We start from the raw sequence: 25,000 nt of genomic DNA on the forward strand, positions 1-25,000 counted from the left end.
AGACCACTTCAGAAAGGTAGACCCCTACTCTACTCTAGACCACTTCAGAAAGGTAGACCCCTACTCTACTCCAGAGACCACTTCAGAAAGGTAGACCCCTACTCTACTCTAGACCACTTCAGAGAGGTAGACCCCTACTCTACTCTAGACCACTTCAGAAAGGTAGACCCCTACTCTACTCTAGACCACTTCAGAAAGGTAGACCTCTACTCTACTCTAGAGACCACTTCAGAAAGGTAGACCCCTACTCTACTCTAGAGACCACTTCAGAAAGGTAGACCTCTACTCTACTCTAGACCACTTCAGAAAGGTAGACCCCTACTCTACTCTAGACCACTTCAGAAAGGTAGACCCCTACTCTACTCCAGAGACCACTTCAGAAAGGTAGACCCCTACTCTACTCTAGACCACTTCAGAGAGGTAGACCCCTACTCTACTCTAGACCACTTCAGAAAGGTAGACCCCTACTCTACTCTAGACCACTTCAGAAAGGTAGACCTCTACTCTACTCTAGAGACCACTTCAGAAAGGTAGACCCCTACTCTACTCTAGAGACCACTTCAGAAAGGTAGACCTCTACTCTAGAGACCACTTCAGAAAGGTAGACCCCTACTCTACTCTAGACCACTTCAGAAAGGTAGACCCCTACTCTACTCTAGACCACTTCAGAAAGGTAGACCCCTACTCTACTCTAGACCACTTCAGAAAGGTAGACCCCTACTCTAGACCACTTCAGAAAGGTAGACCCCTACTCTAGACCACTTCAGAAAGGTAGACCCCTACTCTACTCTAGACCACTTCAGAAAGGTAGACCTCTACTCTACTCTAGAGACCACTTCAGAAAGGTAGACCCCTACTCTACTCTAGACCACTTCAGAAAGGTAGACCTCTACTCTACTCTAGACCACTTCAGAAAGGTAGACCTCTACTCTACTCTAGACCACTTCAGAAAGGTAGACCCCTACTCTAGACCACTTCAGAAAGGTAGACCTCTACTCTAGACCACTTCAGAAAGGTAGACCTCTACTCTACTCTAGACCACTTCAGAAAGGTAGAACCCTACTCTACTCTAGACCACTTCAGAAAGGTAGACCTCTACTCTAGACCACTTCAGAAAGGTAGACCCCTACTCTACTCTAGACCACTTCAGAAAGGTAGACCCCCACTCTACTCTAGACCACTTCAGAAAGGTAGACCTCTACTCTACTCTAGACCACTTCAGAAAGGTAGACCTCTACTCTACTCTAGAGACCACTTCAGAAAGGTAGACCTCTACTCTAGAGACCACTTCAGAAAGGTAGACCCCTACTCTACTCTAGACCACTTCAGAAAGGTAGACCCCTACTCTACTCTAGACCACTTCAGAAAGGTAGACCTCTACTCTACTCTAGACCACTTCAGAAAGGTAGACCTCTACTCTACTCTAGACCACTTCAGAAAGGTAGACCCCTACTCTACTCTAGACCACTTCAGAAAGGTAGACCTCTACTCTACTCTAGAGACCACTTCAGAAAGGTAGACCCCTACTCTACTCTAGAGACCACTTCAGAAAGGTAGACCCCTACTCTACTCTAGACCACTTCAGAAAGGTAGACCTCTACTCTACTCTAGACCACTTCAGAAAGGTAGACCCCGATCTACATCTACATTTGAGAACCACTGATATAGAAACATGAGGGTTTTTCAGAAAACTGTCAGGATTTAGAAGACATTTTTAGAATCTGCTCTCGGGTCTGAATGGGTTAACGGAACCCCCCCTTCCCGTTCCCCGCCAGGTGGAGGACCTGTTCCTGACGTTCGCCAAGAAGGCGTCGGCCTTCAACAGCTGGTTCGAGAACGCCGAGGAGGACCTGACGGACCCGGTGCGCTGCAACTCCCTGGAGGAGATCCGCGCGCTGCGCGAGGCCCACGAGGCCTTCCGCTCCTCCCTCAGCTCCGCGCAGGCCGACTTCAGCCAGCTGGCCGAGCTGGACCGGCAGATCAAGAGCTACCAGGTGGTGTCCAACCCCTACACCTGGTTCACCATGGAGGCGCTGGAGGAGACCTGGAGAAACCTGCAGAAGATCATCAAGGTACACACGCTCTCTATAGCAGTGATAAACTGTCCCTGGAAGCGTCTAGAAGGTGATACACTTTCTCTAGAAGGTGATAAAGTGTCTCTAGAAGGTGATAAAGTGTCTCTAGAAGGTGATAAAGTGTCTCTAGAAGGTGATAAAGTGTCTCTAGAAGGTGATAAATGTGATAAAGTGTCTCTAGAAGGTGATAAAGTGTCTCTAGAAGGTGATAAAGTGTCTCTAGAAGGTGATAAAGGTGATAAAGTGTCTCTAGAAGGTGATAAAGGTGATAAAGTGTCTCTAGAAGGTGATAAAGTGTCTCTAGAAGGTGATAAAGTGTCTCTAGAAGGTGATAAAGGTGATAAAGTGTCTCTAGAAGGTGATAAAGGTGATAAAGTGTCTCTAGAAGGTGATAAAGGTGATAAAGTGTCTCTAGAAGGTGATAAAGGTGATAAAGTGTCTCTAGAAGGTGATAAAGTGTCTCTAGAAGGTGATAAAGTGTCTCTAGAAGGTGATAAAGTGTCTCTAGAAGGTGATAAAGTGTCTCTAGAAGGTGATAAACAGGGCTGCACATAAGTGGTGCGCAGGTGCGCATGCGCGGTAAAAATTAAAAATGCGCTGTCAATCAAGCGCCGGGAAGCGCTTCTGCGTACCAACAGCTGGGGCCGCCCAGAATGATTATTATGGCCAGAATACTAGAAAATGTTGTGGCGAGAGCATTTCCCACCGACTGCCACTCAAAGTGGCTACTGGCCCAATCACAGCGCGTCCTTACTCATAAGGGGGAGGATCCATGCTTCTTTCTGAGTGCTAGGAGCCTGGGAGGAGGCGGAGGGCGGTTGACAGGAAAACCTTACACAAATAGTTTCGTCTTCTCTTCTCCGTTTCAGATAGCAAACTACTGTAGTCCCCGGTGTAAAAGGTCATGCTTTGGATGCTTTGCACTCTTCCCATTTGCCGCTGTGCTTGTGTTTGTTTTCCGGCTGTTGGAGTAGCATGGTTGCTCGTGTGCGATGCCGTCTCAAAACCCGAATCCGAGGCAGAAACCATATTAGCGTCTCTCACAGCCTAGGCACCGGCCACCGACTTTTTACGGGTACTAAGGTTTTAGTTCCGACATAGTGGAGTGGGAAGAGTTTAAAGCATTGCGGACTGGCACTGCTGCTGCCCAACATGAACACCGTGTCTCGACATACTGTCCCTTATTATCGTAAAGTCGGGTAGTGTACACTGTTTATTTTTTTCACAGAGGAGCCATGTGTGTGTGTCTGACTGTCTGACTACGTACGTCGCCTCATCTAAAAACAAAAGGGAACTAGGGAAGCCTGATGTATGATTCGCCGTACGATGTGTCGCATGTTAAAAAAATAGCTGATCTGCAAGCTCACAACGTGTCGCAACACGTTGTGAGCTAGTAGATTGGTTATTTAAATACAAAATAATACAAAATCTAAATATTGCTTTGATGCTCATATCATATTATCCTTAAGTTGTTAACTTGTTTTTATTATAATATGCATTCCATAGGGCTGGACCACACACATGGACCTAGATTTTAGCAAATGTATATATTTTTAATAATGGGATGAATCTACAACAAGAGCCATTCTAGGGCTAAATCTAGAGTTGCAATACCCTCCATTGACTCCCCACTCATCCAATAAATATTGTTTTGCTATAAGTTATTCATCCCTCTTTTATCCATCCGGCGAGACGGGTCGCCGCATTTTAGGAGCACCAAGCAACTCCTCCAGGTGCTCTTCTGAGTACTAGACCAAAAAAGTTGTGTGCAGCCCTGGTGATAAAGGTGATAAAGTGTCTCTAGAAGCTTGTAGAAGGTGATAAAGTGTCTCTAGAAGGTGATAAAGGTGATCAAGTGTATCTAGAAGGTGATAAAGTGTCTCTAGAAGGTGATAAAGTGTCTCTAGAAGGTGATAAAGGTGATAAAGTGTCTCTAGAAGGTGATAAAGTGTATCTAGAAGGTGATAAAGTGTCTCTAGAAGGTGATAAAGGTGATAAAGTGTCTCTAGAAGGTGATAAAGTGTCTCTAGAAGGTGATAAAGGTGATAAAGTGTCCCTAGAAGGTGATAAAGTGTCTCTAGAAGGTGATAAAGTGTCTCTAGAAGGTGTTAAAGTGTCTCTAGAAGGTGATAAAGTGTCTCTAGAAGGTGATAAAGTGTCTCTAGAAGGTGATAAAGGTGATAAAGTGTCTCTAGAAGGTGATAAATGTGATAAAGTGTCTCTAGAAGGTGATAAAGTGTATCTAGAAGGTGATAAAGTGTCTAGAAGGTGATAAAGTGTCTCTAGAAGGTGATAAAGTGTATCTAGAAGGTGATAAAGTGTCTCTAGAAGGTGATAAATGTGATAAAGTGTCTCTAGAAGGTGATAAAGTGTCTCTAGAAGGTGATAAAGTGTCTCTAGAAGGTGATAAAGTGTCTCTAGAAGGTGATAAAGTGTCTCTAGAAGGTGATAAAGGTGATAAAGTGTATCTAGAAGGTGATAAAGTGTCTCTAGAAGGTGATAAAGTGTCTCTAGAAGGTGATAAAGTGTCTCTAGAAGGTGATAAAGTCTCTAGAAGGTGATAAAGGTGATAAAGTGTCTCTAGAAGGTGATAAATGTGATAAAGTGTCTCTAGAAGGTGATAAAGTGTCTCTAGAAGGTGATAAAGTGTATCTAGAAGGTGATAAAGTGTCTAGAAGGTGATACAGTGTCTCTAGAAGGTGATAAAGTGTATCTAGAAGGTGATAAAGTGTCTCTAGAAGGTGATAAATGTGATAAAGTGTCTCTAGAAGGTGATAAAGTGTCTCTAGAAGGTGATAAAGTGTCTCTAGAAGGTGATAAAGTGTCTCTAGAAGGTGATAAGGTGTCTCTAGAAGGTGATAAGGTGTCTCTAGAAGGTGATAAAGGTGATAAAGTGTCTCTAGAAGGTGATAAAGTGTCTCTAGAAGGTGATAAAGTGTCTCTAGAAGGTGATGAAGGTGATAAAGTGTCTCTAGAGGTGATGAAGGTGATAAAGTGTCTCTAGAAGGTGATGAAGGTGATAAAGTGTCTCTAGAAGCTTGTAGAAGGTGATGAACGGTGTCTCTCCTACAGGAGCGAGAGCTGGAGCTGCAGAAGGAGCAGAGGAGGCAGGAGGAGAACGACAAGCTGCGGCAGGAGTTTGCCCAACACGCCAACGCCTTCCACCAATGGCTGCAGGAGACACGGTGAGTCACCTGACCTTCCACCAATGGCTGTGCAGGTGACCAGAAGGTGGCGCTCTCTATCCTTTATAACTAGGGATGTTTTATTGATAATGATCACCTTATCGATCAGGCTCATCATCGAGCATATTGAGCATTATTTTGTGGAAAGACACAATACATTCTGAACAGAACCAGTATCTTTTACTGGGGCCTTCAAATACAGAACTTTTCTAACAGACGGAAAGAAATGGACCTTTTTACCAATAAAATAATATCAAAGAAACTGTTAACCCATTCTGACCTGAGATCAGATTCATACGAGGTTTCCACTGGACACACACTGGTCTGATTAACCCATTCTGACCTGAGATCAGATTCATACGAGGTTTCCACTGGACACACACTGGTCTGATTAATATATGTATTGTTGAAAGATATTTTTAATGCATTCATGGATTGTTTTAGCATAGCTTAATGTTAACTTATCTCTCTCTCTCTCTCTCTCCCCCTGTGTTTACTCATGCTCTCTCGCCCATCCTTCCTTGCGGGTGCTGCTAAAACAGGACATATCTTCTGGACGGGTAATATCACTTTTTATCTGTGTGTGTGTGTGTGTGTGTGTGTGTGTGTGTGTGTGTGTGTGTGTGTGTGTGTGTGTGTGCGCGCGCGCGTGTGCGTTATATCTCTAACTTGTGAAGCAGGTTAACTCATTCAGTGCTAACCACGCTAACCACCTCACTTGTGTGTGTGTGTGTGATCAGGTCCTGCATGGTGGAAGAATCTGGAACCTTAGAATCCCAGCTTGAAGCCACTAAGGTAAAACAATATCTATGCACACACACACACACACACACACACACACACACACACACACACACACACACACACACACACACACACACACAAAGAGATCTACATTTTGTCCAGTGTTGTTTTTGTCGACTAATACTAAGACGAAAAATGTTCGTCGACTACCTTTTCTCACTGAGGAAACCTAAATGAAAACTAAGCTATGGTGACTAAAACTAAGACCAAATATACTGACAAAACTAGACTAAAATGTCAGGAAGGGACTAGTCGACAAGAGATCCAGTGTAAGTCATTTTACACTTGGTTGCATGCTGAAAATAGCAGATGTACAAGCTGTGAGCTGTAGTGTCAAATCAGCCATTACGACGGCATTTATCTCAGCGTAAGCACCAGGACATCATATATGTTATATATTTATCTCAGCGTAAGCACCAGGACATCATATATGTTGTTATATATTTATCTCAGTGTAAGCACCAGGACATCATATATGTTATATATTTATCTCAGCGTAAGCACCAGGACATCATATATGTTGTTATATATTTATCTCAGCGTAAGCACCAGGACATCATATATGTTGTTATATATTTATCTCAGTGTAAGCACCAGGACATCATATATGTTGTTATATATTTATCTCAGCGTAAGCACCAGGACATCATATATGTTATATATTTATCTCAGCGTAAGCACCAGGACATCATATATGTTATATATTTATCCCAGCGTAAGCACCAGGACATCATATATGTTATATATTTATCTCAGCGTAAGCACCAGGACATCATATATGTTATATATTTATCTCAGCGTAAGCACCAGGACATCATATATGTTATATATTTATCTCAGCGTAAGCACCAGGACATCATATATGTTATATATTTATCTCAGCGTAAGCACCAGGACATCATATATGTTATATATTTATCTCAGCGTAAGCACCAGGACATCATATATGTTGTTATATATTTATCTCAGCGTAAGCACCAGGACATCATATATGTTGTTATATATTTATCTCAGTGTAAGCACCAGGACATCATATATGTTATATATTTATCTCAGCGTAAGCACCAGGACATCATATATGTTGTTATATATTTATCTCAGTGTAAGCACCAGGACATCATATATGTTGTTATATATTTATCTCAGCGTAAGCACCAGGACATCATATATGTTATATATTTATCTCAGCGTAAGCACCAGGACATCATATATGTTGTTATATATTTATCTCAGTGTAAGCACCAGGACATCATATATGTTGTTATATATTTATCTCAGTGTAAGCACCAGGACATCATATATGTTATATATTTATCCCAGCGTAAGCACCAGGACATCATATATGTTGTTATATATTTATCTCAGTGTAAGCACCAGGACATCATATATGTTATATATTTATCTCAGCGTAAGCACCAGGACATCATATATGTTATATATTTATCTCAGCGTAAGCACCAGGACATCATATATGTTGTTATATATTTATCTCAGTGTAAGCACCAGGACATCATATATGTTATATATTTATCCCAGCGTAAGCACCAGGAGATCCGCGCCATGCGCTCCCAGCTGAAAAAGATCGAGGATCTGGGCGCGGCCATGGAGGAGGCTCTGATCCTGGACAACAAGTACACGGAGCACAGCACGGTGGGCCTGGCGCAGCAGTGGGACCAACTGGACCAGCTGGGCATGAGGATGCAGCACAACCTGGAGCAGCAGATACAGGCCAGGTACCGCCCGGAACTGTTCTGTAGAGGCTAGGTACTGCCCGGAACTATTCTGTAGAGGCCAGGTTACCGCCCGGAACTATTCTGTAGAGGCCAGGTACCGCCCGGAACTATTCTGTAGAGGCTAGGTACCGCCCAGAACTATTCTGTAGAGGCTAGGTACCGCCCGGAACTATTCTGTAGAGGCCAGGTACCGCCCGGAACTATTCTGTAGAGGCTAGGTACCGCCCAGAACTATTCTGTAGAGGTACCGCCCGGAACTATTCTGTAGAGGTACCGCCCGGAACTATTCTGTAGAGGTACCGCCCGGAACTATTCTGTAGAGGTACCGCCCGGAACTATTCTGTAGAGGTACCACCCCAGAACTATTCTGTAGAGGTACCGCCCGGAACTATTCTGTAGAGGTACCGCCCGGAACTATTCTGTAGAGGCTAGGTACCGCCTGGAACTATTCTGTAGAGGCTAGGTACCGCCCGGAACTATTCTGTAGAGGCCAGGTACCGCCCAAAACTATTCTGTAGAGGCCAGGTACCGCCCGGAACTATTCTGTAGAGGCTAGGTACCGCCCGGAACTATTCTGTAGAGGCTAGGTACCGCCCGGAACTATTCTGTAGAGGCTAGGTACCGCCCAGAACTATTCTGTAGAGGCCAGGTACCGCCCAGAACTATTCTGTAGAGGTACCGCCCGGAACTATTCTGTAGAGGTACCGCCCCAGAACTATTCTGTAGAGGTACCGCCCAGAACTATTCTGTAGAGGTACCGCCCAGAACTATTCTGTAGAGGTACCACCCAGAACTATTCTGTAGAGGTACCGCCCAGAACTATTCTGTAGAGGTACCGCCCAGAACTATTCTGTAGAGGTACCATTAGGAACTATTGTGTTGTAGTCTGTAATCTGTAGTTTTAGATGTTAGCAGTGAGCCAAGTGTCTCTGATGTCATGGACACTGGGCTCACTTACTTTCTGGACTACAATTCCCATAATGTTTTGGGGCATTGCTCCTCCTTGTGGATAGGGGGAGGGGCTGTCTTACTGAGACAACATGTAGTCCAGGAAGTAAGTGAGTCCAGTGTCCATGACATCAGAGACACTGGGCTCACTGCTACAATCTAACAGATCTAAAACCACACATTACACACATAAAGACCCCCAGGAAAGTGTTCTAGATCACATTACACACATAAAGACCCCCAGGAAAGTGTTCTAGATCACATTACACACATAAAGACCTCCAGGAAAGTGTTCTAGATCACATTACACACATAAAGACCCCCAGGAAAGTGTTCTAGATCACATTACACACATAAAGACCTCCAGGAAAGTGTTCTAGATCACATTACACACATAAAGACCCCCAGGAAAGTGTTCTAGATCACATTACACACATAAAGACCTCCAGGAAAGTGTTCTAGATCACATTACACACATAAAGACCCCCAGGAAAGTGTTCTAGATCACATTACACACATAAAGACCCCCAGGAAAGTGTTCTAGATCACATTACACACATAAAGACCCACAGGAAAGTGTTCTAGATCACATTACACACATAAAGACCCCCAGGAAAGTGTTCTAGATCACATTACACACATAAAGACCCCCAGGAAAGTGTTCTAGATCACATTACACACATAAAGACCCCCAGGAAAGTGTTCTAGATCACATTACACACATAAAGACCCCCAGGAAAGTGTTCTAGATCACATTACACACATACAGACCCCCAGGAACGTGTTCTAAATCTTCTAAACGTCATTAACATGTGTGTGCAGAGGGACCTTTAGTGCTTTTTTCTGGTTTCATCCTCGTAGTCCTCGTACTGTACCCATGCTACATACTGTCAATCAATCAATCAATCAATCAATTGTTTTCTAGGAACACCACGGGCGTGACAGAGGAGGCTCTGAAGGAGTTCAGCATGATGTTCAAGTAAGTTCTCTACCTGTCGGCACTCGGTGCCGCGCTATGAGCTAAAGTACAACATGATGCTATGAACACAGTGTTCTATGTATCTGATATATTGTGTGTATTCCAGACACTTTGACAAGGAGAAGTCGGGCCGTCTGAACCACCAGGAGTTTAAGTCGTGTCTTCGCTCTCTGGGTTACGACCTTCCCATGGTGGAGGAGGGAGAACCCGACCCGGAGTTTGAATCCATCCTGGACACGGTGGACCCCAACAGGTCAGCACTCACACACACACACACACACATGGTGGAGGAGGGAGAACCAGACCCGAGTGTGTTCAGTAACAGTGTTAAATAGCTCTATATTGTGACAGTAATCATTGCTATAGAGTGTGTTCAGTAACAGTGTTAAATAGCTCTATATTGTGACAGTAATCATTGCTATAGAGTGTGTTCAGTAACAGTGTTAAATAGCTCTATATTGTGACAGTAATCATTGCTATAGAGTGTGTTCAGTAACAGTGTTAAATAGCTCTATATTGTGACAGTAATCATTGCTATAGAGTGTGTTCAGTAACAGTGTTAAATAGCTCTATATTGTGACAATAATCGTTGCTGTTCAGTTTGTTTATGAATTCCTGGTATTGTTCCTGGTATTGTTCCTGGTATTGTAACTCCTGGTATTGTTCCTGGTATTGTAACTCCTGGTATTGTTCCTGGTATTGTAACTCCTGGTATTGTAACTCCTGGTATTGTTCCTGGTATTGTAACTCCTGGTATTGTTCCTGGTATTGTAACTCCTGGTATTGTAACTCCTGGTATTGTTCCTGGTATTGTAACTCCTGGTATTGTTCCTGGTATTGTAACTCCTGGTATTGTTCCTGGTATTGTAACTCCTGGTATTGTAACTCCTGGTATTGTAACTCCTGGTATTGTTCCTGGTATTGTAACTCCTGGTATTGTAACTCCTGGTATTGTTCCTGGTATTGTAACTCCTGGTATTGTTCCTGGTATTGTAACTCCTGGTATTGTTCCTGGTATTGTAACTCCTGGTATTGTAACTCCTGGTATTGTAACTCCTGGTATTGTAACTCCTGGTATTGTAACTCCTGGTATTGTTCCTGGTATTGTAACTCCTGGTATTGTTCCTGGTATTGTTCCTGGTATTGTTCCTGGTATTGTAACTCCTGGTATTGTAACTCCTGGTATTGTTCCTGGTATTGTAACTCCTGGTATTGTAACTCCTGGTATTGTAACTCCTGGTATTGTTCCTGGTATTGTAACTCCTGGTATTGTTCCTGGTATTGTAACTCCTGGTATTGTTCCTGGTATTGTTCCTGGTATTGTAACTCCTGGTATTGTTCCTGGTATTGTAACTCCTGGTATTGTTCCTGGTATTGTAACTCCTGGTATTGTTCCTGGTATTGTAACTCCTGGTATTGTAACTCCTGGTATTGTAACTCCTGGTATTGTTCCTCCTGGTATTGTAACTCCTGGTATTGTAACTCCTGGTATTGTTCCTGGTATTGTAACTCCTGGTATTGTTCCTGGTATTGTAACTCCTGGTATTGTAACTCCTGGTATTGTAACTCCTGGTATTGTAACTCCTGGTATTGTTCCTCCTGGTATTGTAACTCCTGGTATTGTAACTCCTGGTATTGTTCCTGGTATTGTAACTCCTGGTATTGTAACTCCTGGTATTGTAACTCCTGGTATTGTAACTCCTGGTATTGTTCCTCCTGGTATTGTAACTCCTGGTATTGTAACTCCTGGTATTGTTCCTGGTATTGTAACTCCTGGTATTGTAACTCCTGGTATTGTTCCTGGTATTGTAACTCCTGGTATTGTAACTCCTGGTATTGTAACTCCTGGTATTGTTCCTGGTATTGTAACTCCTGGTATTGTAACTCCTGGTATTGTTCCTGGTATTGTAACTCCTGGTATTGTTCCTCCTGGTATTGTTCCTCCTGGTATTGTAACTCCTGGTATTGTTCCTGGTATTGTAACTCCTGGTATTGTTCCTCCTGGTATTGTTCCTCCTGGTATTGTAACTCCTGGTATTGTTCCTGGTATTGTAACTCCTGGTATTGTTCCTGGTATTGTAACTCCTGGTATTGTAACTCCTGGTATTGTTCCTGGTATTGTAACTCCTGGTATTGTTCCTGGTATTGTAACTCCTGGTATTGTTCCTGGTATTGTAACTCCTGGTATTGTTCCTGGTATTGTAACTCCTGGTATTGTAACTCCTGGTATTGTAACTCCTGGTATTGTTCCTCCTGGTATTGTTCCTGGTATTGTAACTCCTGGTATTGTAACTCCTGGTATTGTTCCTGGTATTGTAACTCCTGGTATTGTAACTCCTGGTATTGTAACTCCTGGTATTGTAACTCCTGGTATTGTTCCTGGTATTGTAACTCCTGGTATTGTAACTCCTGGTATTGTAACTCCTGGTATTGTAACTCCTGGTATTGTTCCTGGTATTGTTCCCTCCAGGGATGGGAACGTGTCGCTCCAGGAGTACATGGCCTTCATGATCAGTCGTGAGACGGAGAACGTGAAGTCCAGCGAGGAGATCGAGAGCGCCTTCCGCGCTCTGAGCACGGAGAACAAGCCCTACGTCACCAAGGAAGAACTCTACCAGGTCAGTAGCAGTAGTATTAGCAGTAGCAGTAGTAGTATTAGCAGCAGTAGCAGTAGTAGTAGCAGTAGTATTAGCAGCAGCAGCAGTAGCAGTAGTATTAGCAGCAGTAGCAGTAGTAGTAGTATTAGCAGCAGTAGCAGTAGTATTAGCAGCAGTAGCAGCAGTAGCAGTAGCAGTAGTATTAGCAGCAGTAGCAGTAGCAGTAGTATTAGCAGCAGTAGCAGTAGCAGTAGTATTAGCAGCAGTAGCAGTAGCAGTAGTATTAGCAGCAGTAGCAGTAGTATTAGCAGCAGTAGCAGTAGTAGTAGTAGTATTAGCAGCAGTAGCAGTAGTATTAGCAGCAGTAGCAGTAGTAGTAGTAGTATTAGCAGCAGTAGCAGTAGTAGTAGTATTAGCAGTAGTATTAGCAGCAGTAGCAGTAGTATTAGCAGCAGTAGCAGTAGTATTAGCAGCAGTAGCAGTAGTAGTAGTAGTAGCAGTAGTATTAGCAGCAGTAGCAGTAGTATTAGCAGCAGTAGCAGTAGTATTAGCAGCAGTAGTATTAGCAGCAGTAGCAGTAGTATTAGCATTACATAGCGCGCCACTCAGTGGCGCGCTATGAGCTTGTAGATCTGCTATTTTTCAATAGCTAAAGCGCGACACGATGCTATAACACCAAAAGGGGTTCCCGCCCAGAATGGGATTAATAATACTAATAATTAACGTTAACCCTTTCAGAACCTGTCCAAGGAGCAGGCAGACTACTGCATCTCACACATGAAGCCCTACCTGGACGCCAAAGGACGCGAGATGCCGTCGGCCTTCGACTTCGTGGAATTCACCCGCTCGCTGTTCGTCAACTGAGGAGGCGTTCGCTGCACCTGCCAGGGACCAACCACCATGCTTTTATTACACTCACACACACACCGTGCACGCGCATAACGCACACGCACTCACACACACACAGACGTAACGTGCACGCGCGCACACACATATAAGTACACAACGTACACACACACACACACCATGCACAGCTGAAACATGCATGTCTGTAAAGCCACCACTATAATCTGTTACCTTCTACTTCTCTCTAATTAGCCTAAAGATTATTCTAATAATTATTCTAATAATAATAGTAATAATAGTAATAGTGGACGTGTGTGAAATGAACTGTGATTGTTTAGCTGTTAGGCTCATGCTTTTTTTTGGCAGGATTTAAGAACACAATATTCCATACATCTTATTAATATTGATATTCCATACATCTTATCTTAACGGCAGAGTGCTTGAATAAATCCTACATGTTACAACTGGAAACCACTTGGACTCTTCATTGTGTCAGCATTTATTGTTGGAGGTCCTCGAGTCGCCAGGGGGCCCGTCCCACTGGGAGGAGACCCCTGGGGCCCGTCCAACTGGGAGGAGACCCCCTGGGGCCCGTCCCACTGGGAGGAGACCCCCCGAGGCCCCTCCCACTGGGAGGAGACCCCCGTGGGGCCCCTCCCACTGGGAGGAGACCCCGTGGGGCCCCTCCCAGTGGGAGGAGACCCGGTGGGGCCCCTCCCACTGGGAGGAGACCCCCGTGGGGCCCGTCCCACTGGGAGGAGACCCGGTGGGGCCCCTCCCACTGGGAGGAGACCCCGTGGGGCCCCTCCCAGTGGGAGGAGACCCGGTGGGGCCCGTCCCACTGGGAGGAGACCCCCGAGGCCCCTCCCACTGGGAGGAGACCCCCGTGGGGCCCGTCCCACTGGGAGGAGACCCGGTGGGGCCCCTCCCACTGGGAGGAGACCCGGTGGGGCCCCTCCCACTGGGAGGAGACCCGGTGGGGCCCCTCCCAGTGGGAGGAGACCCGGTGGGGCCCCTCATTCTTTGCTCCGCCTGCTTGTCACTCACTTTTCACTCTCACGCCCACTTCGAAATAGAGGACTACAGGCCATAAATAGGCTTCCGTGTAGGGGACCGCCCAAAGCCCCGGAAGAAGTCAAAGTGTCGGCAGCCGACAACCGAAAGTGTCGGCTGCGGAAAATATTTTCCGCTGTGGTGTGGAAACGGGGAGAGAGAGGCTGTTAAACCAGCGTACAAGGCATTACAGTAGTCCAACCGCGTAGATATGAAGGCATGTATAACTCGCTCAAAATCACTAAAAGATAGCACCGACTCTATTTTGGCCAGCAGCCTCAGATGAGATGAGAAGGAGATTTTTGATTGATTGATTTAAATATTTATTAACAGTTTGCAGAATTACAGTACATTTCAAGCACAAACTCAATACAAAGACTGTTAACTGTGAGTGGACGACCCAATTAAGCATTACACTTGTTTACAACAGGGTCCACATTGTTCAATTAATCAAAACATTTAGAGACGTACAAATAGACACTTCTATATAGTTAAAAAACAGAACAGGAATTCATCATAAAACAGTGTTCCCTGACCGGGAATCGAACCCGGGCCGCGGCGGTGAAAGCGCCAAACCTTAACCACTAGACTACCATGGAGAAGGCTGTGGAGGCTGAAGAGAACGCGCTATTTTATAAAGTTTAAAAATGTTTTCAATGTCATCAAGGATCAGGGTTACAGTAAATGACAATGTAATTCAGCCAGGGGTGCCATGGATGAAAAGATTACAGGGGTGATCTGAAGCAAACCAATGCTTTACTTTATTTCTTCAGACGATTTTGGACAGACAATGTTACTTTGAGGTGCCCAGATATCTCCCTGTATCCCTCGACATTCACAAGTCCCTCCCAGGGGCGTTTGGGTCTGTGAAAGAATAAAACTCCAATTGATACTCTCTCGCTCTCTCTCTGTCTCTCTCTGTCTCTCTCTCTCTCTCTCCCCCCCCCTCTCTCCCCCCCTTTCTCTCCCTCTCTCTCTCTCTCCCCCCCTCTCTCTGTCTCTCTCTCTCCCCCCCTCTCTCTCTCTCTCTCTCTCTCTCTCTCTCTCTCTCTCTGAGTGGGTGTGGATGTGCTGCTGAGTGTGTCAGAAGCGTTTGGTTTGTTGTGGACCTGGCAACACTGTAGCTGGATGTGTTTGGACTCCTGACACTCCAACTTGTTTTTAACTATATTTTTATACTATGTATCTTAAAGTATCTAATTTAAAGTGCTACTCAACAAGTCAGTGACAAGCCAAGGGCACAGGCAACAAGCATTTGTGGATTATTTTTGCAACCTCTGATATTTGGTGGATACACTCTTCCCCGGCCTACTCATCGGCTGTGCTTGAAACAGCCTAAGTTAAGGTCATTACACACTGGCGAATTAGCGACGCGATGCGAATAAGCGATCTGAAAATGCGAAATATTGCATGTTGCAGTTCGCCTGCGAATCTCTGCAAAATACGCCACCAGAGCGAACAAATAAAAGCGAAAACGGTCGCACATTCGCACATTCGCCACTGATGTGGAAGCTTGCATGGACTTCAATTGTTTTTTTTTAAATGCAAATTATTCGCACGAATATATCGCGTCCCTAATTCGCCAGTGTGTAATGACCTTAAGAGACAAAGGCATTATGCCACAGTTCTCCCCTACCTCCTCAGGCTGTGGAAATTGTTTGTGTCTGGAAGATGAGCAGCGTCGCCTGGTTATCAGACTAAATGCTCTTGAAGAAACTGTTTGTGAGCTTTATAGGGGATGTGGTATACTTTCACCGATGTGTGTGTCAGTCCGCATGAGGAGTGAAAGACGAAAAGGCAGGACAAAGGTTTCTCCAGATCTTAGCGTTTATTTGGTAAAACACAAAGATTCAATTTGCTACAAAGCAAGCATGTCTCAAAAAGGTACACGCCAATTGTCTGTTCCAACCAGCCTAGTGGAGCCAAATGTAGACTCGTTCGAACAGCCTCGTTCACAAGAAATACACGGTGTTATATACTTGAATACTTTAGATCTGATCCCTCCTCTCCGTAGATGAACTAGGCACTTCCTGACTCTTTTGACCAATGAAATCTGGGCTACTAGCTTATTCATGTTTACAGAGGCGGGCCTCTCTGGCAGAGACACTAGACATTAGTACCTTTTAACCTTGCACTAAAACAACAGATTACTACTTTAAAGATACAATGACAAATTGTAGTTAAAACATAACCGGTCTTTAGATGAAACTGAGCACTCTAATGAACAGAGTTAAATATAACAGAACTGAAATAGAACAGAACAGAAGGAGTGATTTAAACCAGTTTGACCCAGTAACGAACACTATAATCTTATAGTCTCATAGTACCTTTTAAATCAGTACAGGTTGCACTCACTTATTAATAGTTATAGAGTCTCATCTTTCTATAGTGACAGATTGTAAAAGTCATTTCTTAGATAAATGTGGCACAGTTACATTGACAGAGCGTACCCAAATGGTCACCGGTGGAGAATTCCAACCTTGCTCTCCAGGGGACCGAGCTTCAAACAGTTGGAACAATACCCTTTGTTTTCAGGTGTGAACCGTAAACGCTCCCTGTCTCTTAGATGAGACATTCTAGTGACAAAGTACTTTTGGTTCATGAAATTACACGACAGGGATCTGTCAATGCCTATAATAGGCCTAATAGGGATCTTGAAGATACAATCCCTGTCCAGATTCCCCCCCCCCCCCCCCCCCCCCCCCCACTCTCTAAACCAGGGCTAGATACACAAGCCTGGATCCGATGTGGGGCGAGACCCAAAAACACCTCAACACCCTGTTTGGAGCCTTGGATACAGGCCCGGAGTCGCAGACATGGCAGAGGAAATATCACCTGTTCACCCAACATTCATCATCAACCTCAGCAGAGTGATGTGAAACTGACGAACAGATTCAACATCCTGAGTTATGAGGATTTCCCTCAGCTGGATGATCATCATCCCACTACCTTCTCCCCCAGAGTCACCTGAAGATATGCCTGCCCACCAAGGTCATCCTCAACTCTCTTCGGAGGCACCAGATTCCCCACAATTTCTGGAGCTGACACACCTAGAGGCATCAGTGGCTGCTGCTACCAGTGCTCCTGTTGCTGTGAGTATTGGTCGGGCACCCTTCCCTACTGTCACCTCTGCTATGGTGAACATAGAGGTGCAAGATGGTGCCATCACTGTTTCTGCTTGTGGGGGGGCAGTAGATGGAGCCAGCGCTGCTGTAAGTGGAGAGGCGGCCATAAACACCTCTACAGAAATGGCTGTCACATTGGCTTGTTGATACCATTGCCTGTGCTTACCATTCAGCGGGGCAGGTTCTGCCTCCCGCGGTGGTGGCACACTCGGTTCGGGGCATGGCTACTTCTTGGGCGCAGCTTAAGGGGGTCCCCCTTTCGGACATCTGTGCCTCAGCCAGCTGGACGTCGCCTAGTACCTTCACCAGGTTCTACCGCGTCAATGTGGTCCCCGAGAACCGGTTGGAACAAGCCGTTTTAGGGGTTGCCTCTGCTCCTTCGGAGACAGGAGGCTCTCTGTGATTGAGCTGGGGCGGGCCGCTTCCACGGGGACGGCCTGGCTCTTGTTCTCATTGATAGGTCTCCGACTGATCTGGTAGTGTACTATCATATATTGGAGTGATCCAATATAGCGCTACATAACGAAGGTTACGTAGGTAACCATGGTTATGTGAGCGATTGGATCACTCCAATTATAGTCGCGGAGATCTATCGCGCCTCGGAAAGGGTACGAGGAAGGGGAAATGACGTGTGCGGGCAAAGTACCCTCGGGAGGCGGTGCCTCACTCACACGTCATTTTCCCGTGTCTTTTAGCACGGGATCATCGGTAAGTCCGCTCGACGCTCCGCCTGCGGACGGAACTATCATATATTGGAGTGATCCAATCGCTCACATAACCATGGTTACCTACGTAACCTTCGTTCCATTTGTACACTCTCAGAGTTAAATTAACATTGCTTTTACAATATAAATCGGGGATCTCAGAGATATAAAGATTCAAGATTCAAGACTTCATTGCCATGTCAACAGAGTTGATTGGAATTTGTTTCAGTGCACTAAAAACATACATACGATACATACACATATTCACATCACATAATCAGACAGAACACGATACAAAAGTACAGACATCATATGAGGGGGACCAATAAATAAGAAGAATGCAAAACGTTACAATTCATGTTGAATAAATAAATAGCAATTTCATCACAGTTCATCGTTTTACAAAGCAGCTTCACGCTGTAAAGTGTGAGTGAAAAGAGGGTCAGCATTCAGGAGGCGAACGGCCTCGGGATAAGTGCTGCTCTTAAAGCGGGAGGTTTTGCACTTTAGAGACCGGAGTCTCCTAGGGGCGACTGTGGCTCAAGAGGTAGAGCAGGTCGTCCAATGATCCATGGGTCGGCGGCTCGAATCCCGGCTCCTCCTGTTTACATGTCGAAGTGTCCTTGGGCAAGACACTGAACCCCAAATTGCTCCAGATGTGCTGGTTGGTACCTTGCATGGCTTCCGCCGCGATCGGTGTATGGATGTGTGTGTGAATGGGTGAATGTAATGCACAATCTATGTAAAGCGCCTTGGATAAAGGCACTATATAAATGCACCATTTACCATTTACCATTTACCTGAGGGCAGGGGTGTGAAAAGAGAGCAGGCAGGGTGGGAGGGGTCGGCGATCACCCTCTGCATTCTGCTCTTAGTGCGTGTGGTGTAGATAGAGGAGACGGATGGGAGGTCCAGGCCAATGATTTTTGACGCTGTGCGTACCACCCTTTGACGCTGTGCGTACCACCCTTTGACGCTGTGCGTACCACCCTTTGACGCTGTGCGTACCACCCTTTGACGCTGTGCGTACCACCCTTTGACGCTGTGCGTACCACCCTTTGACGCTGTGCGTACCACCCTTTGACGCTGTGCGTACCACCCTTTGACGCTGTGCGTACCACCCTTTGACGCTGTGCGTACCACCCTTTGACGCTGTGCGTACCACCCTTTGACGCTGTGCGTACCACCCTTTGACGCTGTGCGTACCACCCTTTGACGCTGTGCGTACCACCCTTTGACGCTGTGCGTACCACCCTTTCCAGCCGTTTCCTCTCTAAGTCAGTGGTGTTTCCGTACCACACTGTGACTGAGAAGACGAGGACTCTCTCCACAGTGGCTCTGTAGAAGTGACCCAACGCCTCCCCAGTCACACCCAACGTCTTTTAGAGTGTATGCAAATGAAACCAAATGGACCCGTGAGCATCCGTACACCGGTTGTTTATATTTTATATTTATATATATTTTTTTATAAAACTATTCAGTTCATAGCTCTAGAATGGGTTAACCCATTCTGACCTGAGATCAGATTCTAAAAATGTCTTCTACATCCCGACAGTTTTCCATTCTGACCTGAGATCAGATTCTAAAAATGTCTTCTATGTCAGTCTCTCTTTGATTTTCCAAAAATAGCAGACCTACAAGCTCATAGCGCGCCACTCGGTGGCGCGCTACGAGCTTGTAGATCTGCTATTTTTCAATAGCTAAAGCATAACATGATGCCAACACCAAAATGGTTGGTGTTAACCATTTTAATCCATTTTAAACAAATGGATACTAGTGTAATGTATTATTAGTCACAGAAACGCTCAAGCATCCAGAAGAGGAACTTATAAAGCCATGTCTGTCTGTCTGTGTGTCTGTGTGTGTGTGTGTGTGTGTGTGTGTGTGTGTGTGTGTGTGTGTGTGTGTGTGTGTGTGTGTGTGTGTGTGTGTGTGTGTGTGTGTGTGTGTGTGTGTGTGTGTGTGTGTTAGAAGTGTACATAGTTGAGCTCTGACAGAATGTTTATTATATTTAAATTATATCTCCTGGTTGATGATGATGATGATGATGATGATGATGATGATGATGATGAAAGAGACATAAAGTGGTGTTTTTAACCCATTCTGACCTGAGATCAGATTCATACGAGGTTTCCACTGGACACACACTGGTCTGATTAACCCATTCTGACCTGAGATCAGATTCATACGAGGTTTCCACTGGACACACACTGGTCTGATTAACCCATTCTGACCTGAGATCAGATTCATACGAGGTTTCCACTGGACACACACTGGGTCTGATTAAGCCTTTTGAGTTGAGTATTATATGTAAATACAATGTTTAGGTCAGTGAAGACGTTGGAATATGAAACAAATCGTGCTCACATCCAGTATATATTTGTTACATTTGATAATAATTAATCTCCTTTAAAATTTAGAAAATGTCCGAAAGCTCAAAACTAGTTTAGGCTCTTTGGGACTGAATGTCAGCATTTTTAAACGATACACTCCCCTTTTTATTATTTAAAAAAACCTTTTTTCTTTTTTTTTCTTTTTTTATAGTGAAATTAGCAGATCTACAAGCTCACAGCGTACCACATCGCAACGCATTGAGAGCTTGTAGATCGGCTATTTGCTTGTAGATTTAAGATTTTCACCACTTTTGTGCGACACTCCAGTTTATGGAGATCAGGGATTTCTCCCCAACATCAGTTATATTTTGATTGAAATACTAGACTCTCCTCTCACTAAATTAATGAAATACTAGACTCTCCTCTCACTAAATTAATGAAATACTAGACTCTCCTCTCACTAAACTAATGAAATACTAGACTCTCCTCTCACTAAATTAATGAAATACTAGACTCTCCTCTCACTAAATTAATGAAATACTAGACTCTCCTCTGACTCCATTTATATCTGCTATATTTAAATTTAAAATACCCAAATCAAGCTTCCATTTATATCTGCTATATTTAAATTTAAAATACCCAAATCAAGCTTCCATTTATATCTGCTATATTTAAATTTAAAATACCCAAATCAAGCTTCTATTTATATCTGCTATATTTAAATTTAAAATACCCAAATCAAGCTTCCATTTATATCTGCTATATTTAAATTTAAAATACCCAAATCAAGCTTCTATTTATATCTGCTATATTTAAATTTAAAACACCCAAATCAAGCTTCTATTTATATCTGCTATATTTAAATTTAAAATACCCAAATCAAGCTTCTATTTATATCTGCTATATTTAAATTTAAAATACCCAAATCAAGCTTCTATTTATATCTGCTATATTTAAATTTAAAATACCCAAATCAAGCTTCCATTTATATCTGCTATATTTAAATTTAAAATACCCAAATCAAGCTTCTATTTATATCTGCTATATTTAAATTTAAAATACCCAAATCAAGCTTCCATTTATATCTGCTATATTTCCAGAGTGCGACAGACATGTGACCAGTGTTGTTTTTGGCAGCAAATTTCGATTTTAGTTTTAGTCATAATATAGTCTTTGGACTGAAACTTCATTTAGTTTTAGTCACCTGGAAATGTCTTAGTGTTAGTCTAGTTTTAGTCGACTAAATGTCAAGATTTTAGTCGACTAAATCTACAGGTGATTTAGTCATGTGTTTTGGCGGGTCTTGATGCCGTCGTAATGAGTGTTTTTACACTTGCTGAAAATAGCCGATCTACAAGCTCACAACGCGTCGCGTTGCGACGCGTTGTGAGCTTGTAGATCGGCTATTTTCAGCATGCAACCAAGAGTAAAATGACTTATACTGGATCTCTTGTCCACTAGTCCCTTCCTGACATTTTAGTCTAGTTTTTATCTGTCGACGAAATTGTCAGTATATTTAGTCTTAGTTTTAGTCGTCGTAGCTTAGTTTTCATTTAGTTTCCATTAGTTTTCGTCAGTGGAAAAAGGTAGTCGACGAACATCTTTCCTCTTAGTTTTAGTCGACGAAAACAACACTGCATGTGACTTGTCTTTTAGTCCTATACAACTCTCCTCCGCTCGTCCCTTCTGACACTTTACTCTAGTTTTCTATTTGTCAATATATGTATATCTTAGTTGTATCATCAATATATGTATAGTCTTAGTTGTATTATAAATATATGTATAGTCTTAGTTGTATTATAAATATATGTATAGTCTTAGTTGTATCATCAATATATGTATAGTCTTAGTTGTATTATAAATTGTCAATATATTATGTATAGTCTTAGTTGTATCATCAATAGCGTCGTTTTTATTTAGTTTATGTCAGTGGGGGGGGGAAAGAAAAGGTAGTCGACGAACATTCTTAAACGGAATCGATCGGATGAAGCTGTGTTTGTTTGTAGAGTTTGAAACGGTTGAGATTTTAGGAGATGAAATAATCTGGGTTTCTGTTCAGTTGCGTCACGGGGGGGGGAGAGAGGAAGGGAGGGAGGGGGGGGAAGGGAGGGAGGGGGAGGGGGGAGAGAGAGAGGGGGGGGAGAGAGGGGGGGGGGGGGAGGGGAGAGAGAGGGGGGGGAGAGAGAGAGGGAGAGCAGCTGTCTGGATGTGTGTTGTGTGGAGATAGCAGGCTGTTAGGAATGTCAGGAATTCCAGGTAGGTAGGTAGGTAGGTGTGTGTGTGTGTGTGTGTGTGTGTGTGTGTGTGTGTGTGTGTGTGTGTGTGTGTGTGTGTGTGTGTGTGTGTGTGTGTGTGTGTGTGTGTGTGTGTGTGTGTGTGTGTGTGTGTGTGTGTGTGTGTGTGTGTGTGTGTGTGTGTGTGTGTGGTGAATATAACGGTGAATGTTTTCTGTACGTGTATAGCCTACAGTTAAAAGCATCTTTATTTCTGTTCGTTTGAATTAAAAAGGAAAATAGATTAATTTAGTGACATGTTTGACTTTCAACAGGGCGACGGGTAGAACACTTTAAATACGCTAGCAGAAGTTTAGAAGTAGAAAATAAAGTGTAGTTAAATTAGTTTCATGAGTAAACCTGTATGTTTTTATTTAAAAAAAAATGTGTGTGTGTGTGTGTGTGTGTGTGTGTGTGTGTGTGGGGGGGGGGGGGGGGGTAGACGCAGATGTAAAATGACTTATACTGGATCTCTTGTCCACTTTAGTCCCTACCTAACATTTTAGTCTAGTTTTTATTTGTCGACGAAATTGTCAGTATATTTAGTCTTAGTTTTAGTCACCATTGCATAGTTTTAATTTAGTTTCCATTTAGTTTTCGTCAGTGGAAAAAGGTAGTCGTTTTTAGTTTTAGTCGACGAAAACAACACTGTGACAAACATGTGTTTTTGTCGGACCTCGATGTCTTGACTGGTTTTTCACACATTGGTTAAAATACCCAAATCAAGCTTCTATTTATATCTGCTATATTTAAATTTAAAATACCCAAATCAAGCTTCCATTTATATCTGCTATATTTAAATTTAAAATACCCAAATCAAGCTTCTATTTATATCTGCTATATTTAAATTTAAAATACCCAAATCAAGCTTCCATTTATATCTGCTATATTTAAATTTAAAATACCCAAATCAAGCTTCCATTTATATCTGCTATATTTAAATTTAAAATACCCAAATCAAGCTTCCATTTATATCTGCTATATTTAAATTTAAAATACCCAAATCAAGCTTCCATTTATATCTGCTATATTTAAATTTAAAATACCCAAATCAAGCTTCTATTTATATCTGCTATATTTAAATTTAAAATACCCAAATCAAGCTTCCATTTATATCTGCTATATTTAAATTTAAAATACCCAAATCAAGCTTCTATTTATATCTGCTATATTTAAATTTAAAATACCCAAATCAAGCTTCCATTTATATCTGCTATATTTAAATTTAAAATACCCAAATCAAGCTTCCATTTATATCTGCTATATTTAAATTTAAAATACCCAAATCAAGCTTCTATTTATATCTGCTATATTTAAATTTAAAATACCCAAATCAAGCTTCCATTTATATCTGCTATATTTAAATTTAAAATACCCAAATCAAGCTTCCATTTATATCTGCTATATTTAAATTTAAAATACCCAAATCAAGCTTCCATTTATATCTGCTATATTTAAATTTAAAATACCCAAATCAAGCTTCCATTTATATCTGCTATATTTAAATTTAAAATACCCAAATCAAGCTTCCATTTATATCTGCTATATTTAAATTTAAAATACCCAAATCAAGCTTCCATTTATATCTGCTATATTTAAATTTAAAATACCCAAATCAAGCTTCCATTTATATCTGCTATATTTAAATTTAAAATACCCAAATCAAGCTTCTATTTATATCTGCTATATTTAAATTTAAAATACCCAAATCAAGCTTCCATTTATATCTGCTATATTTCCAGAGTTCGACAGACATGTGACCAGTGTTGTTTTTGGCAGCAAATTTCTATTTTAGTTTTAGTCATAATATAGTCTTTGGACTGAAACTTCATTTAGTTTTAGTCACATTTTAGTCACCTGGAATGTCTTAGTGTTAGTCTAGTTTTAGTCGACTAAATGTCATAAGATTTTAGTCGACTAAATCTACAGGTGATTTAGTCGACTAAAATGTGTTTTGGCAGGTCTTGATGCCGTCATAATGACTGTTTTTACACTTGCTGAAAATAGCCGATCTACAAGCTCACAACGCGTCACGTTGCGACGTGTTGGCACTTATTTACTTATTTACTCCGTTGTGAGGTCAGTTTAAAACAATGACGTATAAAGCACAGCGGATATAGTACTTATTTACTTATTTACTTATTTACTCCGTTGTAAACACATTCTACCTGACAGTCCTAGCGTTGTTTTTTATTTTAGTTTTAGTCATAGTCTTCTGAATAATACAAACATACAATGTAATGTAGTTTTTGTCGACTAAGTGTGTAGTCTACAGTTAATGTTGGCGATAGGCCTGCAGGCCTTGATGTCGTCGTAATGGCAGATTTTACACGTGGTCGCGCTGC

At 42.8% G+C, this 25,000-nt stretch overlaps 2 protein-coding genes across 4 annotated transcripts in view; one reads left to right on the forward strand and one right to left on the reverse strand.

The window, feature by feature from the left end:
- sptan1 (spectrin alpha, non-erythrocytic 1) overlaps positions 1-13,638 on the forward strand; it is a 112,981-nt gene extending 99,343 nt beyond the window's left edge. For all 3 annotated transcript variants that reach the window (XM_083794258.1, XM_083794260.1, XM_083794259.1), the window contains 9 exons: positions 1,776-2,072; positions 5,148-5,260; positions 5,803-5,820; positions 6,001-6,055; positions 7,601-7,797; positions 9,671-9,724; positions 9,831-9,977; positions 12,195-12,342; positions 13,060-13,638. In XM_083794258.1, coding sequence (XP_083650384.1) covers positions 1,776-2,072; positions 5,148-5,260; positions 5,803-5,820; positions 6,001-6,055; positions 7,601-7,797; positions 9,671-9,724; positions 9,831-9,977; positions 12,195-12,342; positions 13,060-13,185 — 1,155 coding nt within the window. In that variant the 3' untranslated portion in view covers positions 13,186-13,638. The remainder of the gene's footprint in view (positions 1-1,775; positions 2,073-5,147; positions 5,261-5,802; positions 5,821-6,000; positions 6,056-7,600; positions 7,798-9,670; positions 9,725-9,830; positions 9,978-12,194; positions 12,343-13,059) is intronic.
- Positions 13,639-17,507: 3,869 nt separating this feature from the next.
- Positions 17,508-25,000, reverse strand: part of LOC310879560 (receptor-interacting serine/threonine-protein kinase 3-like) — a gene marked incomplete at both ends in the record, with an annotated part of 21,339 nt that continues 13,846 nt past the window's right edge. The window contains one exon of the mRNA XM_083794335.1: positions 17,508-17,657. Within this exon, the coding sequence (XP_083650461.1) occupies positions 17,508-17,657 (150 nt within the window). The remainder of the gene's footprint in view (positions 17,658-25,000) is intronic.

The sequence above is a fragment of the Protomyctophum parallelum genome (assembly GCF_964188405.1).
Source record: "Protomyctophum parallelum genome assembly, chromosome: 21".
NCBI lineage: Eukaryota > Metazoa > Chordata > Actinopteri > Myctophiformes > Myctophidae > Protomyctophum > Protomyctophum parallelum.